Source organism: Microtus oregoni, unplaced genomic scaffold, assembly GCF_018167655.1.
Source record: "Microtus oregoni isolate MIOR12 unplaced genomic scaffold, Mior012 000004F_ref0000308, whole genome shotgun sequence".
Lineage (NCBI taxonomy): Eukaryota > Metazoa > Chordata > Mammalia > Rodentia > Cricetidae > Microtus > Microtus oregoni.
The window spans coordinates 45,682,882-45,698,828 of record NW_024543063.1 but is presented as its reverse complement, the minus strand read 5'-3'; the positions used below and the strand labels follow the sequence as shown (position 1 = coordinate 45,698,828).

The 15,947-nt window shown below is 47.2% G+C and overlaps 1 protein-coding gene across 1 annotated transcript in view; it reads left to right on the top strand.

Moving 5' to 3' along the window:
• Cfdp1 (craniofacial development protein 1) overlaps positions 1-3,921 on the top strand; it is an 82,081-nt gene extending 78,160 nt beyond the window's left edge. The window contains exon 7 of the mRNA XM_041650944.1: positions 3,629-3,921. Within this exon, the coding sequence (XP_041506878.1) occupies positions 3,629-3,719 (91 nt within the window). The 3' untranslated portion in view covers positions 3,720-3,921. The remainder of the gene's footprint in view (positions 1-3,628) is intronic.
• The last annotated feature ends 12,026 nt before the right edge of the window (positions 3,922-15,947 follow it).

The window sequence follows — 15,947 nt, the reverse complement described above, 5'->3', positions numbered from 1 at the left end:
CAATAATCGAGGCAGAAAAATAATTTGAATTGAAAGATCCCAAAGATATCAGAGCCTATTGTGTAGCTTAAGTTCTGAAGGAGAAACTGGAGAGCCACCTAGGTTCTTGATGCTCTTAGCATGTTTTGTTAATGACAATAAAGATCTGCTACTTTGCCAGGCATAGTGGTGCACACCTTTAATCCCAACACTAGGGAGGCAGAGGCAGGCTGATCTCCATGAGTTTGAGGCCAGCCTGGTCTTCAGAGTGAGTTCCAGGACAGCCAGAGCTACACAGAGAGAGCCTGTCTTTTATAAATGAGTGAATGAATGAATAGAATGAATGAGTAAATAAGTAAATGAATACAGTAAAATCTGCTGCTGCTTAAATGGGCCATAAAAGAGCCCTAGCCTTCCCAGTGTGCCAGGCTCCTTCTGACCTGAAAAGCAACGAGACCAAAGACGAGTAAGAGCCGTAATTCCCATTGCACTTGTCAGCCAGCAGATCTGTTCAGAGCTGTGGCCCAGTTTAAACGCCTAGAAACCCCTGCAACCCAGCTGAAGTAGGTGAACCCTCAGGTGGCCCTCTGAGGCAGCCCTTCCTCGGGAGCATCTCCTGTCTTAGTCTCCATTCCAAATGTCCTGATCTGAGGCCTTGCAGATCATGGCTGTGGTTCAGTCAACGAGGAGCAAGAACCACTGCTTCTCGAGTCTCGTTGTTTCCACAGAGGGGCATTACATTTTTATTACTGTTTCACAGAGAAGGAAAAAACAAACACAAAAAGTCAAAAATTAAATACCAATACAGTTCCCAAAAGTACAGATAGCAGATACCAAAGTCATTCTCATCCCCAGCACCATGTTGGCACAGTCAGCTCGTGGATATAAACCAAGCTGTCACAAGGTTCCTCTTAACAGCTGCCAGTGGCTGTGACAGGGAATAAAATAGCCAGACCTGCCTTGCTGGCCTTTGTCTGGGCTGCCCTTGAGAATTGAGTTGCATCTGTGTGTGCCCTTGTTGCCGTCTGAGACTTCCCTTGGCCTCGGCTTTGCCCCTTTTTAGCATCTGTGTCTGGACACATACAGCTTCCGTGAACCTGCAAGCCCTTATCCGTGCTCAGTGGGCATCCCAGTGTAAAAGCCGCTTCCTTTTCCTTCCTGAAATACCACGTGATTCTTAGACAGTACATCTCTTGCCTGTGTTCACTCTCTTTGCTGGCTCTTCCAAGGGACAGTTAGCATGCCTGTCACCAAGTCCCCAATTCACATGTGTCTGCTTCTCCAGATCCAGGATAGGCAAGGGCTGGAAACGAGTCATTGCAGTGGGTGAGGCCCTCAGCTCATTTTCTAAGCAGCCCTGCCTGAGGCCCTCTGCTGCTGCAGGGAGTTGTGTCCATGCCTCCTCCCCCAGACCCCCATTCTTTGCCTTTATCTGAAGGAGCATACGGTATCTGCCACTGCTCTCTCTGCCAGGGAATCTGAATTTCAGATTTAACTGGGTCTCCTTTATTTTCACCTACTAAATCTGACAACTCTGACCCAGGGGGACTGTGTCAAACCTAAGCACAGCCTTTCCATGTGTTCCAGCTATTCTGGCCTCATTGACAGTTCTGACACCGTAGCCTAATTGCTGATGCAGACAAGGTGATAGTTACTAGTTTCAGACAGCACACACCCCAGCGTGGCCATCTGCTGTCCTCGGGACCCTGACGGAAGTTGGTTACCTAAAATCACAGTTGAATTCTTGCTCCATGCTAAGCATTATTGATATACTATTTATATTTATACTTACATAAATATACATTTACCCCTCGCAGCAGCCCATCAGAGTAAGGAGGGTTGATCTCTCTTTAACTTTTTTGGGGGCTGGTGGAGGGGAGGATATAAGTTTTTTTGGTTTGGGATTTTTTGTTGTTTTTGTTTGTTTCTTATTTTCTGGTTTGTTTGACAATATTCAGGATTCAGGGATATGGTTCAGTTGCTATAGTGTTTGCCTATTGTGTGCAAAGCCCTACATCACACAGGACAAGCCTAGTGGTTCATAGCTGTAATCTTAGGAAGGTAAAGACAGAAGCCTGCAGTCATCCTGGGCTATATATAGCAAGCCATCCTGAAATGCATGAGACCCTGTCTCCAAAACAATAAAACTGCAGGAGTGGTCTCTGGCTTAGGCTAGTACAGAATTCACATCACTCTTTTTATCTCAGCCACAGCAGTACTAGATAGACAGACAGACAGGCAGACAGACAGATCGATAGATATTTTTGTTGCTGCCCCCCCTTTTAATATATTAAGAAACAGATTTGCTAAGTTTATATGACTTGTTCAGAGTCACACAGTCAGTAAGTGACAGGATTCAAATTCAGCTCCCTCTGGCCTCAGAACCTGTGTTTTCTGACTAGTCCTTGGTAGTATGTGGAGGATTAATAGCCACAGGCTCATCTGGCAAGCAAGTAGGATGGGCCTCGATGCTGAAGGGCAGAAAAATAAGACCTGAATTCAGTGAAGAACACAGGTTCCTGGACCTGGTTATGTTCTCGCCATGAATGTAATAACCTTGTAGTGACAGATGCACATTTTCCATGGTGCAACAAAGAAAAATTAGTGCAGAGATGCAATTATGTTTCCTGTTTTTAATGGCAGTTTTGCTCTCTCAATAGATTAATTAGCTGCAAAGAGTTCCTCCCCTCAAGCAAATCACAGCATACTTTACGGCAAGAAAAGGTAGATTAAAATGCAGCTGTGTGCCATTAAGCAGCCAGGCTCCCTCCTGACCAGTGTGCCTGCCAGCGTAGGCTGGCCTCCCTCCACCCTGTCTGGGAAGACTGAGGCAGACCTCGAGGAAGCTCTCTGACCTTGGCTTGAGAGCAGGAGCAGAGCTCCAGGCTTCCAGGGAAACCCTGAGTGTGACAGCAGGTGCAGAGGTGTTTGTCTCATTGCTAGAGGAATTCTTCCTTTATGCCACAGAGGTGGCCTGGCCCCCAAGCTAAGGAGAAAATACCGAGGGAAACAGAGAAGAGGAAATTAGGTTACTTTGCGAGCCTGGGCTAAGGGTTACCTCACAGCAATCCTTGGTGGCTGGTATTGTAACCTTTTTCTTGCATTTTCAGGTATATTGTTTATGTTTTGAGATACACAAAAACATAGTTTTGGCTCCGTGAGATGGCTCAGTGGATCCAATGCACTTGTGCCAAGCTTGCCAACCCTTGTTCAGTCCCCAGGACCCATATGGTGGAAGGAGAGACGCAACCCCTGCAAGTCAGCTGTCCTCTGTGCCACACAAACACATACCCGTACACAAGCACAAAATAAATCTTACCTTGAGATAATATATCTTGGCCTGGCGGTGGTGGCACACACCTTTAATCCCAGCACTTGGGAGCCAGAGGCAGGTGGATCTCAGCCTAGTTTACGTAGTGAAATCCTATCTCAAAACAAACAAAAAAGGGGGTTAGGCATCCTTTTCCGTTTTATCTGAACAGAATTGTCCGGTGTAGATGAAGTGGGAGTGAGTGGTCAGGTGGTCATCCAACCAGCCTGGCCAACCTGCTGGTTACTGCAGCCTGATTTGCCCCTGGGCTTGGGACAGCGCAAGGGAGCGGAGCCCTTTCTGCCAGACTTCACTGACACTGTTTTTGTCTTCTTCCAGGTACATTGAACGGAAGGCTTTTCTGGATCGAGTGGACCACAGGCAGTTTGAAATTGAACGAGACCTCAGGCTGAGCAAAATGAAACCTTGACATTCTGGGGAGAATTAGTAGCAGCTTATTCCTGTTGACAATGTGAGCTCTCTGTGTGTCTGTGAACTGTTTCCAGTGCTCATAATCATATTTCCAGCAAGGCCCTTTACTACGTTGCAGTTTGGTTTATGTATCTTAATCTTAGCTGGTTTCATTCATTTTACTTTTTAAAATTTGTCTTTAAATAAACAAATAGAAGTCCTCTGTGAGGTTGGTAAAAGTGAAGATGCCACTCCCCTTCCCTTTGCTCTTCTTCCAGCCCAGGCCCAGCTAGCACCGCCCAGAGAGGCCATAGGCCATAGGCCTCTCTCTGAAATCAACCTTTCCCAGAAACCCCTAAGGGGGCTCCCTGGGCAGATGCTGAGTCCCTGAGCATTTGTTCTCAATTGATTCAGCTTCTCTTTTGTGTGAAATTCTCATGTTAAGGTGGAACACTGATATAAATTAATACTGAGTGGTCTTTTTGTTTTTTCCTACTTTCCTTTTTCTCTTAAAAAAAAAGTCTACTTCAGATATTTCTACTTCATATATTTCAGATTTTCTACCTCAACGGTTCTTTAGTTTTTTTATATGTCAAGGGATATTCTTGCCAGTAGTGCTGGCACACACCTAGAATCCTAGCACTTGGAAGACTGAGAAAAAATTACTACAGATTTGAGGCCAACCTGGGCCATATATGGTTCCAGATCAGCCTAGGCTATAGAGTGAATCTTGTCTCAGAAATGGGGGTTTGGAGTATTCTAAAGAACAATTGTTCTTTATACTCCTTGGGAAATTCCAAACCCAAACTTCCTGCTTAGGAAGCATGGAAGAAGAGAATAAATAATACACCATCCATGCTAATACAGCATTAAATCCCTACAGTTGCTCCTAGGACATGGAAATGGGGAGAAAGTGGGCTTTAAAGACAACGGTCTGTTTTCTGGCTGGGGATGGTTGAGTCACATCAGGATCTCAGGGGGCTGAAGTGAACTACTGCCATCCTAAGATCAAGGAGCACCAGGTCACAGTGGACTTCCACATCCAGACCTTGGGTATGTTTGTAGCAACCAGACAGCTAGCATCTCATTACCCAGAAGGGAGTTTACAAGCTACATTTGAACCCAGGGTCTGTTGTATCCATCTGCAAAAGACTGTGCAGGTGGCAAGAGAGCATTTGAAGCTGGCATCAGAACAGATGGTCTCTACTGGGACGTGGGATGATAGAGGAAGTCTTTAACCTGAACCAGCCAGCACACCATTAGGGCAGGCCCCCCAGACCTGCAAGAGTGGAGGCTCACTTGTGGTGCTGACTGGCATGTCACCCACTGCACTGGGGTGACTATGTCTCTTGGCTGCTGCAGTTCTGTGTACCCCCAGCATCCCCACTTCACACAGTTTAAAAGCTTTCTCTACTGATAGATGTGGCGTGTTGATGAAGCGCCTCCTTGCCTGACTCTGGCACATGTGCCCAACAAGTGTACAGTGTGTGTCAGCATCAGTTAAGCAGACCTGGGCCATCGCACCACTCTGGCTGCAGGGGAGGCTGCCAATGTGTACGTGGAGCTTTCCAGCCTCTGTGGCAAAGATAGACTGAGAGGGAGGAAACGGGCTAGCTGACCAGTGTGCCCAACACAGCCAGTCTTCGTCATAAGCAGCCTTTCTGTTTATTTTCTAATGCTGCTCCTGGGGAGTAGGGAGGTAGGAGATGAAAACAGATGGCCGTGTGTTGGTAGCTGCTGAGCTGTTCTGAACTTGGATATGGATTTCAGTTTTTCATAATAAAACTTTATTTATTTCTGGGCAGTGGTGGTGCACACCTTTTATTCCAGCATTCAGGGGGAGGCAGAGGCAGGCGGATCTCTGTGAGTTCAAGGTCAGCTTGGTCTACAGAGTGAGCTCTAGGACAAGCTCCAAAGCTACACAGAGAAACCCTGTCTCGAAAAACAAAACAAACAGAAAACATTTTTTTAGCATTACCCAAGAGACACAGGATTGTGTTCTGTATAAGGAAGAATTTTGAAGTACACCAGGCTGAGCCAGAAGAGGGTGACCTGCCTCACAACAGCCAACTCTCAGGCCTGCAAAAGTGTAAGGGAGGGCTGCCTGTTAGGAAGGAGGTCCTCTCTGCTCACCAAGACCTGCATCTATTAACAGCTCAGGAAACACACTCTGTACTTCACTGTGAAGTCAGTCGAGGGACAGGAACCGCCAGCAAGCCAGGCTGCCTGAGCTGGACACAGCTGTTCTCTAAGCGAGTGGCTGTTTCACACAGGCATGATAAACCGGACAGAGCTGCCTGGCCACGCCCTGTGTGCCACATGCAGTGGCTGCAGCATGGAGACAGGGACCACATAGGAAGGTACACATGGGACATCTGAGGCAGACATGGGCCACCCGGGAGCTTTTCCTCCTGGTCAGTATGGACTCCTATGTGAGCCCACCAGAGTTCTTACTGGAATTGCTTTCTCAGCCACATTGTTGGTTGTCCTGATACCTTGTCTCACTTTCAAAGGATTAAGCCACCTTGACCAATGCCTGGCCTTCCTGAGTGGACGACCCTTGGTTCAGTCTCCAGTGCTGCCCCCTACTCAAAAAACAAAAGTACCCTCTTTTCTGACAATTTGTTTGAGCCATGGCAGACACTGTCTAGCCAAGTTGATAAAAATGTGTGCAAAGGTATTTTATCCACATTTAGTGGAACCTAGCTCCCACAAGAGATGGCGCCCTTTATTCAGGAATTCGGGATTGTTAAAGAAGTGTTTGTGGGGCCTGTGAAGAATAAGCCAGTGCTTAGGGACACTTTGGCACTCTCTGTAGTCCAGTGCTCTGCTGGCCCTCACCATGGCCCCACTGACTAAGGAAGTACCTAAGGGCACTCACTGTGGCTGATCCTGTGGAGCAGAGACTGTCTTAGGAACTGAGCTCTCTGTCCCTGCCCTGACCTATCAGTCCTTAGTCTTCGCTGTGTCCCAGATGGGTGTGTCTGAATTCAAGGGTGTCTGGTACCTTTTAATTATGGGGGGAGGTGTACTAATGCCCTAAAGCAGTATGAGGCCAAATAACAAAACGAGCCTCTTTCTGTACTCTGCTCACCTATTTCTTGAGGAACACAGTGCTCTAATTAAGAATTTTGCATAAGGCCTCTGGGGGCTCACAGGGAAATGTTAAGAAGTCACCTTGAGTGTGGTGTGCACTGTTGGAGCTAAGGAGGAAGAAGTACACTGAGGCCCTGGCCAGTATTTACCAGGGTCTGTCTGGGTGTTGTGCGGCTGGCCAGCCGAATGGCCAGCATCACAGGAGGACCAGGGACATCTTTGGAGAGAAGTGGAGCCAGGGTGCTTTTGCACCTGCTCAGGACTGGGAAGACGATGTCCAGATACTGTGCTACCTTGTGGTCAGCATGGCAAGGTGTCTGAATGTGTGTGCCTCGATTGGTCTGGTCTGGCAAGGCAGAGCATGGCAGAAGGGCTTAGCACACTCCAGAGGCTACAGTATTCTGCCTTTTGGTGCCAGCTCCTCATGAGAGCTAGAAGTACGTAGGTATGTCGGTAAGGCATGGCTGATACAGTTCGCAGCACACAGAACTGGGCAGACAGATCCCTCCGACATCTTGGGATATCTATCACTTGCATCAAGCTTTGCCGCACTAAGGTAGGAAGCCGAGCTGCCTTCTTCACTTCGGGATGTTGCCTGGCTCTGGGCAGCTGGGGAGGACGAGGCTGAGAAATCAAGGAGAGCTTTCTCCAGTCAGACACTGCAGTTGCCTCCCTGCTTCCGACCTCCGGGCCAAGAGTATCAACTCTGCTCTGCCCCCTCACAGTGTCGTGCTGAGTGAGATAAAGCATCCAAGCTCTAAGTTCCAGCGATCCAATGTACTTGAACACTTCCACCTTGTACTGTCACGCGGTGATGAGCTTTCTCTGTGTCCCATTGGCGCTGGCAGGCATTCTGGCAGATCCCTTGCCTCAATGGTTCCAGGAACAATTCTCAAAACAGTGGTTCAACATGACCAGTTAAAAAAAAAAAAAAAAAGCTCCCGGGTGGGAGATGGCAATGCCTGCCTTTAATCCCAGCACTTAGGAGGCTGGGGCGGGCAGAACTCTTGAGTTCAAGGCCAGCCTGCTCTACAAAGGACTACACAGAGAAACCTGTTTCAAAAAACCGAAAGGAAAGTGATCTGTCAGGTTGTTTCCTGCGCCCCCCCCCCCAGACAGGGTTTCTCTATAGCTTTGGAGCCTGTCATGGAACTAGCTATTGTAGACCTGACTGACTTCGAACTCACAGAGATCCACCTGTCTCTGCCTGCCTCCCGAGTGCTGGGATTAAAGGCGTGCGCCACCACCACCTGGCTCCCGTTCTACTTTAAAAAAGCAAATTTGAGGGGCTGGAGAGATGGCTTCTCAGCCCTTGCTGCTCTTCAGAAAACCCAGATTCAATTTTCAGCACCCACCTAAAAGCTAACTAACAGCCATCCACAACTCCAGTTCCTGATGATCCTGTACCCCTCCTGGGCTCTGCAGCACCAGCTGGGTATGTAGTGCCTACCTATGCACACAAAACGCCCATACACACAAAATAGAAATAAATGTAAAAGCAGGTCTGGAAAACAGACAGTGGTGGTGTATGCCTTTAATCCCATTACTCGGGAGGCAGAGGCAGGTGGATCTCTGAGTTTGAGACCAACCTGGTCTATAAGAGCTAGTTCTAGGATAGGCTCCAAAGCTACAGAGAAACCCTGTCTTGAAAAGGAAAAAAAAAAAAAAAAAAGCAAGTCTGGTCTCTGTGAGTTCGAGACCAGCCTGGTCTACAGAGCTAGTTCCAGGACAGGCTCCAAAGCCACAGAGAAACCCTGTCTCGAAAAGACAAAAAAAAAAAAAAAAAAAGTCTGAGGGACTGGGGAGATGGCTCAATGGATAAGCACAAGAACCTTTGACTCCCCAGCACTAATGTAAAAACCAAGTAAAGCAGCTCATCTGTGATCCCAAGCTTGGTAGGACACAGTCTCTGGGGCACTAGCCAGTTTAACCAAATTGGCAAAGTCCAAGTTCAGTGAGACTGTTTCAAAAAAATAAGATGGCGAGAAACCGAGGAAGACTCCTGATGTCAACCTCTGACTTTTCACACAGCGTGAGCACACACACACACACACAAAGCAGGTTTTGGGTTGGCTGGGGGAGCTGAGGAGACTGGACCAGGCCATGTGCCCCTTCCCAGAACAGCTGTGTTAGGACTTGTGCTGGTCGATGGTGAGCCGGTCGATGCAGACCTGGCCTCCCCTTACTGACGGCCCTGACAGATGCACAGAGATGGGCCGTGAGTACCCATCTGTTAGATACTGTAGCACGCCCCGACTTGTTAGGTGCGAAATAAATGGTTCCTGACTTGGATGAATGAGTTTTCAATTTGCAGCTACCAACATGAATTACAGTCTGTATGGAATCACAGGTTATGCATGGAATGGTCTATATTCAAACTGCCCAGTATCGTAAGCTGTCCCCAGGCCCTTAGGCCACCAGAACAACTTAAGGCTTCAGTGGGAAGTATAGCTGAGACGATGGAGGGCATGAAGGAACCTCGCTGTCCTTCACTCTAGTCCTGCGTAGGAGGGCGAGAAGCTGTCCTCTCCCCAGTGCCCCCTCGTCTCCCCCGCTGAACACGTTTGCCCTGTGGAACACAGACCAATCAGTGGAAAACACTTTTGTTCTCTTGTGCTTTTGTTTGTTTGGGTTTTGCCATAATTTTGCTTGAGCCGGGGTCTTCTGTAGCCTGGGGTGACCTTGAATTTGCTCTGTAGCTGAGGATGAGCTGGAACTAGCAATCCCCTGACTCCACCTCCCAAAAGCTAGAATTACGGTTCTGTGCCACCATGCCCAGTATATGGTACTGAGGACCAAACCCAGGACTTCATGCACGCTAGGCTTGCAGTCCACCAACTGAGCTACAGCTCCTGCTTTTGTTTCCTGAGGTACAATTCCCTATAGCTCTGGCAGGCGTGGAACTCACTGAAATCAAGGATGACTTTGAATTCCTGCTCCATTGGTATCCACCTACCAAATGGACGTCGTCAGGCTTAATTAGAAGACATTTTTAAACTCTGCTTGCCTGAAGATACCCTCTCAGGCTACCCCCATTTCACTGTCCTTGATAGGACTCGTTCTCTTACCTCCATAGTGGGAGTTCTGAATGTGAGATTCAAGCAATGACTTCCCTTTTTTGTTTTTGTTTCACTGTGTAACAGCCTTGGCTGTCCTGGAACTCGCTCTGTAGATCAGGCTGACCTCAAACTCACAGAGATCCGCCTGCTGTGATTAAAGTGTGACGCCACCACCAACCACATCAGCATGGTCTTCTCTGCCAGAGTCAGCTGCAAACAACTGGCCATTGAATGGGCTTGTTTAGTACTTTCAGTGCAGGTAGTATTGACAGACAGACAGACACGCACACAGAGAGAGAGAGAGAGGGAGAGAGAGAGAGAGGCAAAGAATATCCCCCAGGTGGTAAAAAACAAAACCAGACCAGTATTTGCCTAGTATGTTCCTGTAAAAAAGAATTCGTGGTGCCAGGCAATGGTGGTGCACACCTTTAATCCCAGCACTCAGGAAGTAGAGGCAGTCACATCTCTGTGGGTTCAAGGCCAGCCTGTTCTATAGAATGAGTTCCAGGACAGCCAGGACTATTACACAGAGAAACCCTATCTCGGGGAGGGGGAGGGGAAATAAGTTACTGAAAACCTTAGAATTTGTCCGTGTGATTGGATGGTTAGAACTTTCAGCCCTTCCTTGATCTCCAGGGAAGAGAAAGAACCTCCCTTTAGATTGGGTTCAGTCACCGGTGGCCAGTGATCGATCAGCCCTAACAATGTTCTGAAATCAACATTACGAACTATGAACAAGGTTCTGGAGATTGGTGACAACCCACACACCAAGAGGATGTTGTACTCCTGAGTGTTTGGGGACAGCTCCTGCGCTCAGGACCTACCAACCCCTTACCTACTTCTTGTTAGGCTACTCATTTGCATTCTGTGTAATAACCTCTTGTATGTAGGGAAGTTTCCTGAGTTTATGGGTTCTAGAAAATTATCAAACATTGGAGAAAGTGGTCATGGGAGCCCCCATATTTGTAGTCAGCTGGGTTGAAGGGTGGGTAGCCTGGGCGTCTCACTTGTGCTTGGCATTTGGGACAGGGCTTGTGGAACCGAGCCCTTATCATGTGGGTAGTTATGTCAGACTTGGATTGTTGGATATCCAGTTGATGTTGAGAGAATTGGTTAGTCTGGAGAAAACCCACACATACCTTGCTTTTGTCTAACTCCTCCCCTAAATATTACATCATATTGAGGAAGTCTGTGATGTGTAAAGACACCTAGATTCAAACTTAGCTCTGCTGACAGCCCTCTGCCTTTCCTGATCCCATTTCTACATCTGCAAAATGAAGGGGCACATTGAATAATCTAGGTGGGGTTTTGTTTTGTGGTTTAGGTTTTGTGTTAAGAGATGGGATCTTACTGTGCTGCTCATGCTAACCCTGGATTATTAGGCTCCAATCACGTGTGTACTGTCATTCAGCCCATCTTGGAAATGAATGTATGAGCAACCAGGTGATTTTTTTTTAGGTACATAGTGTTTGAGAACTACTACATGTGGCCTTATTGACTTCCTACCTGTATAAAACATTTCAAAGCCTTCAACTATGTATTTGAGAAAATTATATCTTCCTTTGTCATACCATTTTAAATAATCCACATTCTTAAATTCCTGCCACATCAGCAAAACCACAGTGAGTTGAACCAGCTGGCCCTGGGCCCTCCTGTGTCAGCTGAGACTCACCCGCAAGGTTCGTCCATCTTCCCCAAATCTTCGGAGTCCCAGCAAAGAGCTAAACTGAAGCCTCCTTAGGTCTCAGGAACTTGAAGAAGCAGCTGAAGTCAGACTTGGAAAGTGGGCAGTAAATACAAGCAACAGAACCGAAATTCCCATCAAATGGCTGAGGATGCGGCACTTTGCTGCCAGATCAGCAACAGATGGTAAGACCCAAGTGCATGCACCAGCTAAACTGAGTGTGCGGTGTGTCCTATACGTTGTCCTGCCACTTGGAGAGGACCCAGCCGCCAGATGTCTGCCACTCCTGTCAAACCCATGAAGTGCGTGGGTTCTGCTCCTGGCCAGTGTAGGACCTAACCTGAGCTTGGCTGCCTTCTCTCCTTTTGCTGCCCATGCTGGCATTCCTCTTGCTGCTGTGCTATTCTGATTACAGAAGGAATTGGTTCATTGAAAATCTGAAAGCAAGGGCCTGGGGTGTAGCTCTTGTAAGTCACATGCTTAGCACTCTTGAGGGTCTAGATTCAATCCCCTCCTCTGCCCAAGAAAAACTGAAAACAAAAGTTAAACAGAATATAAATCTCACATTGTGTTTTAACAAAAAAAACCTATATAGACTTTAGAATATGTTCCCTCTGTTTTTCATATCCTGTGATATAATTGGGATTACACTGAATTTATGTGACAGAATACAGACAGCATCAATCACGTGTGGATATTTAAATGTTTAATACATTGGGGCCAACAAAATGGCTCGGAAGGTGAAGAACTTGCTACACAAGCCTGATGACCTAAGTTCAAATCTCAGAGCCCATGGCGGAAAGAGAGAGTGAGTCCTGGAAGTTGTCCTTTAACATCTCCACACACACCACCCCCGGCACGTGGGTGCACAAACACACAGCCACCATAATAACAATACATTAAGATTATGGGCTGGAGAGATGGCTCAGTGGTTAAGAGCACTGGCTGCTCTTCCAGAGGACCCAGGTTCAATTCCCAGTATCCACATGGCAGCTCGAAGCTGTCTGTAACTCCAGTTCTAGGGACTCTGATTCTCACATTACAGACATACATGCAGGCAAAACACCAATGTATATAAAATAAAAATAATTTTTTTTAAAAAATTGACACATTAAAATTATGGGCTGGTGAGATGACTCCGAGGGCAAAGACTTTCCAAGACTGAAGAACTGAGCAGATCCCTGGAACCTGCAGTGATATTTTGTTTTAACAAATAAAGACTTTCCAAGACTGAAGAACTGAGCAGATCCCTGGAACCTGCAGTGATATTTTGTTTTAACAAATAAAGACTTTCCAAGACTGAAGAACTGAGTAGATCCCTGGAACCTGTAGTGATATTTTGTTTTAACAAATAAAGCTTGCTTGAAGATCAGACTACAAAGCTAAGCCACTAGATAGCCATAGAGGCCAGGCAGCGGTGGCACAAACCTTTAATCCCAGCACTCAGAGGCGGAGGGAGCTCTGTGAGTTCAAGGCTACCCTTGGCTACACAAGATTCAGTCTGTCTAAAAGAGAAACAGCTCACACAAAGGTGATCCCAGCATTTGGGATCACACACCTTTAATCCCAGCACTAGGATGGTGGAGACAGGAGTGATTTGGCTGGGTGGAGAGAGGAATATAAGGCAGAAGGAGACAGGAACTCGGGAAGTCTGAGGTTTGTGGAGACAAATGGAATCTGGAGACACAGTCTAAGGGCAGGAACGTCCCTTCAGTCTGAGCATTGGTAGAGGTAAAAGAATTCTAGTGGTGGGACTGGAGAGATGGCTCAGTGGTTAAGAACACTGACTCCTCTTCTTCGAAGACCTGGGTATGATTCCCAGCACCCACATGGCAGCTCACAACTGTCTATAATTCCAAGATCTGACATGCACAAATATATATGCAGGCAAAACACCAATACACATAAACCATTAAAAAAGAACTCTAGTGGCTGACCTTTTTCTCTGCTTCAGCATTAGGCCCCTATATTTGACTCTGGGTTTTATTATTAATACCAGAATTTGTGCTACAAGAGCCAAGATTTTTTTTAATATTTATTTATTTATTATGTATACAATATTCTGTCTGTGTGTATGCCTGCAGGCCAGAAGAGGGCACCAGACCCCATTACAGATGGTTGTGAGCCACCATGTGGTTGCTGGGAATTGAACTCAGGACCTTTGGAAGAGCAGGCAATGCTCTTAACCTCTGAGCCATCTCTCCAGCCCGAGCCAAGATTTTTTTAAACTTAATACATTAAAATGCTGGGAGCCATGCATGGTATAGCATGTATCAGTTTTTTTGGTTTGTTTTGGTTTTGTTTTGTTTTGTTTTGTTTTCTGTAGCTCTAGCTGCCCTGGCTGGTCTTGAACTCACAGAGATCCTCCTGCCTCTGCCTCCCAAGTGCTGAGATTAAAGGCATTTGCCACCAAAACTGGCTGGGTGCATGTTTTTAATTCCAGCACTCGGGAGGCAGATACAGGCTCTATGAGTTTCAGGCCAGCCTGATCTGCACAAGTTCCAGGCAAGCCAGGGCTACATAGTGAGACTCTATTTTGAAATAAAAGTTTGGGCCAGGCAGTGGTGGTGCACATGTTTAATCCCAGCACTTGGGAGGCAGAGACAGACAGATCTCTGTGAGTCCGAGGTCAGGCTGATCTACAGAGTGAGTTCCAGGATAGGCTCCAACGCTACACAAAGAAACCCCGTCTCATAAAACAAACAGGAAAGAAAGGAGGGAGGGAAAGAAAAAGAAGAAATAAAATTCTGACAGGAATGGAGCTCAGTTGTGATGGTGCCTGCGCAGAGCTCTGGTTAAGTCTTCAGCATCACATAAAGCCAGGTCTGGTGATGCATGCCTGTGATCCCAGTACTCGGGCAGGGAGTGGGGAAGGCAGGTAGATTTAAAAAATTAAGGCTGCATAGTGAGTTTAAAGCTGGCATGGGACACTTGAGACTGTATAAATAAAACAAGCCCCATCCCTCCAGCCTATAGTTTTAATGCATTACATTTTTAAAATTAAAAAAAATGCATCATTGGGGGCAGTACCTTAGTGGCATGGCGCTGGTCTAACACTTATTAGTAAAGAAGCTGTGGGTTCAGTCCTCAACACATGCGCGCGCGCGCACACACACACACACACACACACACACACACACACACACGTGTGGAAACCTAAAATGCAGTTCCTCAAAAGCACTTGAAGTCAGAGACTGGAAGCGCTCAGTGGTTGCACGTGCTCAGTGGCTGGAGGTGGGTGGGGCATTGCAGCCACTGCAACATTCTATCAGTCTGCACCTCTGTATGCCCTTTGGACGGTTGCAGCGCACAACGCCTGTCTGCGCTCTATGCGCCACCGTACAGTTCGTGAGCTTCGGGCAAGGGGCTGGAGATTGAAACATACAAAGACACAGAGAGACAGAGGCACGGCCCTCTAGTCACTAGTAATAAGCCCCTTATTCAATAGCACCACGGAGGCTTATATACCCAACAGTCAGGTGGGCCAAGAGGTGAAAACCTCATCCTCTGATCCTCAAGGCCAAGGCAACACGTGCTTGTGAAGCAGAGCTGGTAAACAACTTTGACACAGCTTTCAGTAACTCATCAGAAGGAAAGTAAAGGTCACTAGCAGGAAAGAGCAGCTGGAGGCCAGGACTCCAAATGGTCCCAATAGACAGTCTTGCTTTGCTGTGAGCTGGGGCTCCATCCCACCTCCTCAGGCATGCTAAGCAAGTGTCCACCCCTGTGCTACATCTCCAACGCTGTGGGTTTCATTTTTTGGGTTTTTTGTTTGGTTGTTTGTTTTGTTTTGTGTAGTTTTCCCAGACAGGATTAGCCCTGACTGTCCTGGAACTCACTCTGTAGACCAGCCTGGCCTCGAACTCACAGAGATCCACCTGCCTCTGCCTCCTGAGTACTGGGATTAAAGGCGTGTGCCACCACTACCCAGTGAAAGTGTGTATTTTCAAGACTTTGAAATAGAATGTCATGCTACCCTGAATGTCCCCGATCTCATTAATCTGAAATAGAATGCTTAGTTCTTTCTGAGAAAGACCCCTCCCCTGAGCATACATGGCCCTCAGTGCTTATGTCAACCCTGATACAAAAACCCTTGTCTGTCTGTCTCTGAGTGCACATCCAATAATTTGGGAAAGACCTACGATGACTTAGGAAGATAAAGACCATCCCAGGATCACACTAGACTGTACAGTTTTGAGTTCCAGAAATTTCTGCTGCATAAGGCCCAGGTCTGTGTCTTTACAGAAGGCATCTGAACAGGGTGGGGACCCCTCACCAGCTTGATTGTGTGGCCCATTGCCTATACCCCAGAGCAGTGTCAGGGCACACAGATGTGAGTCCATTCCACCTTGACTGGAGGTCAGAGAGTTCGAGCTTGTTTTGCTCTTTCAAAGATGTTGACAAGTGG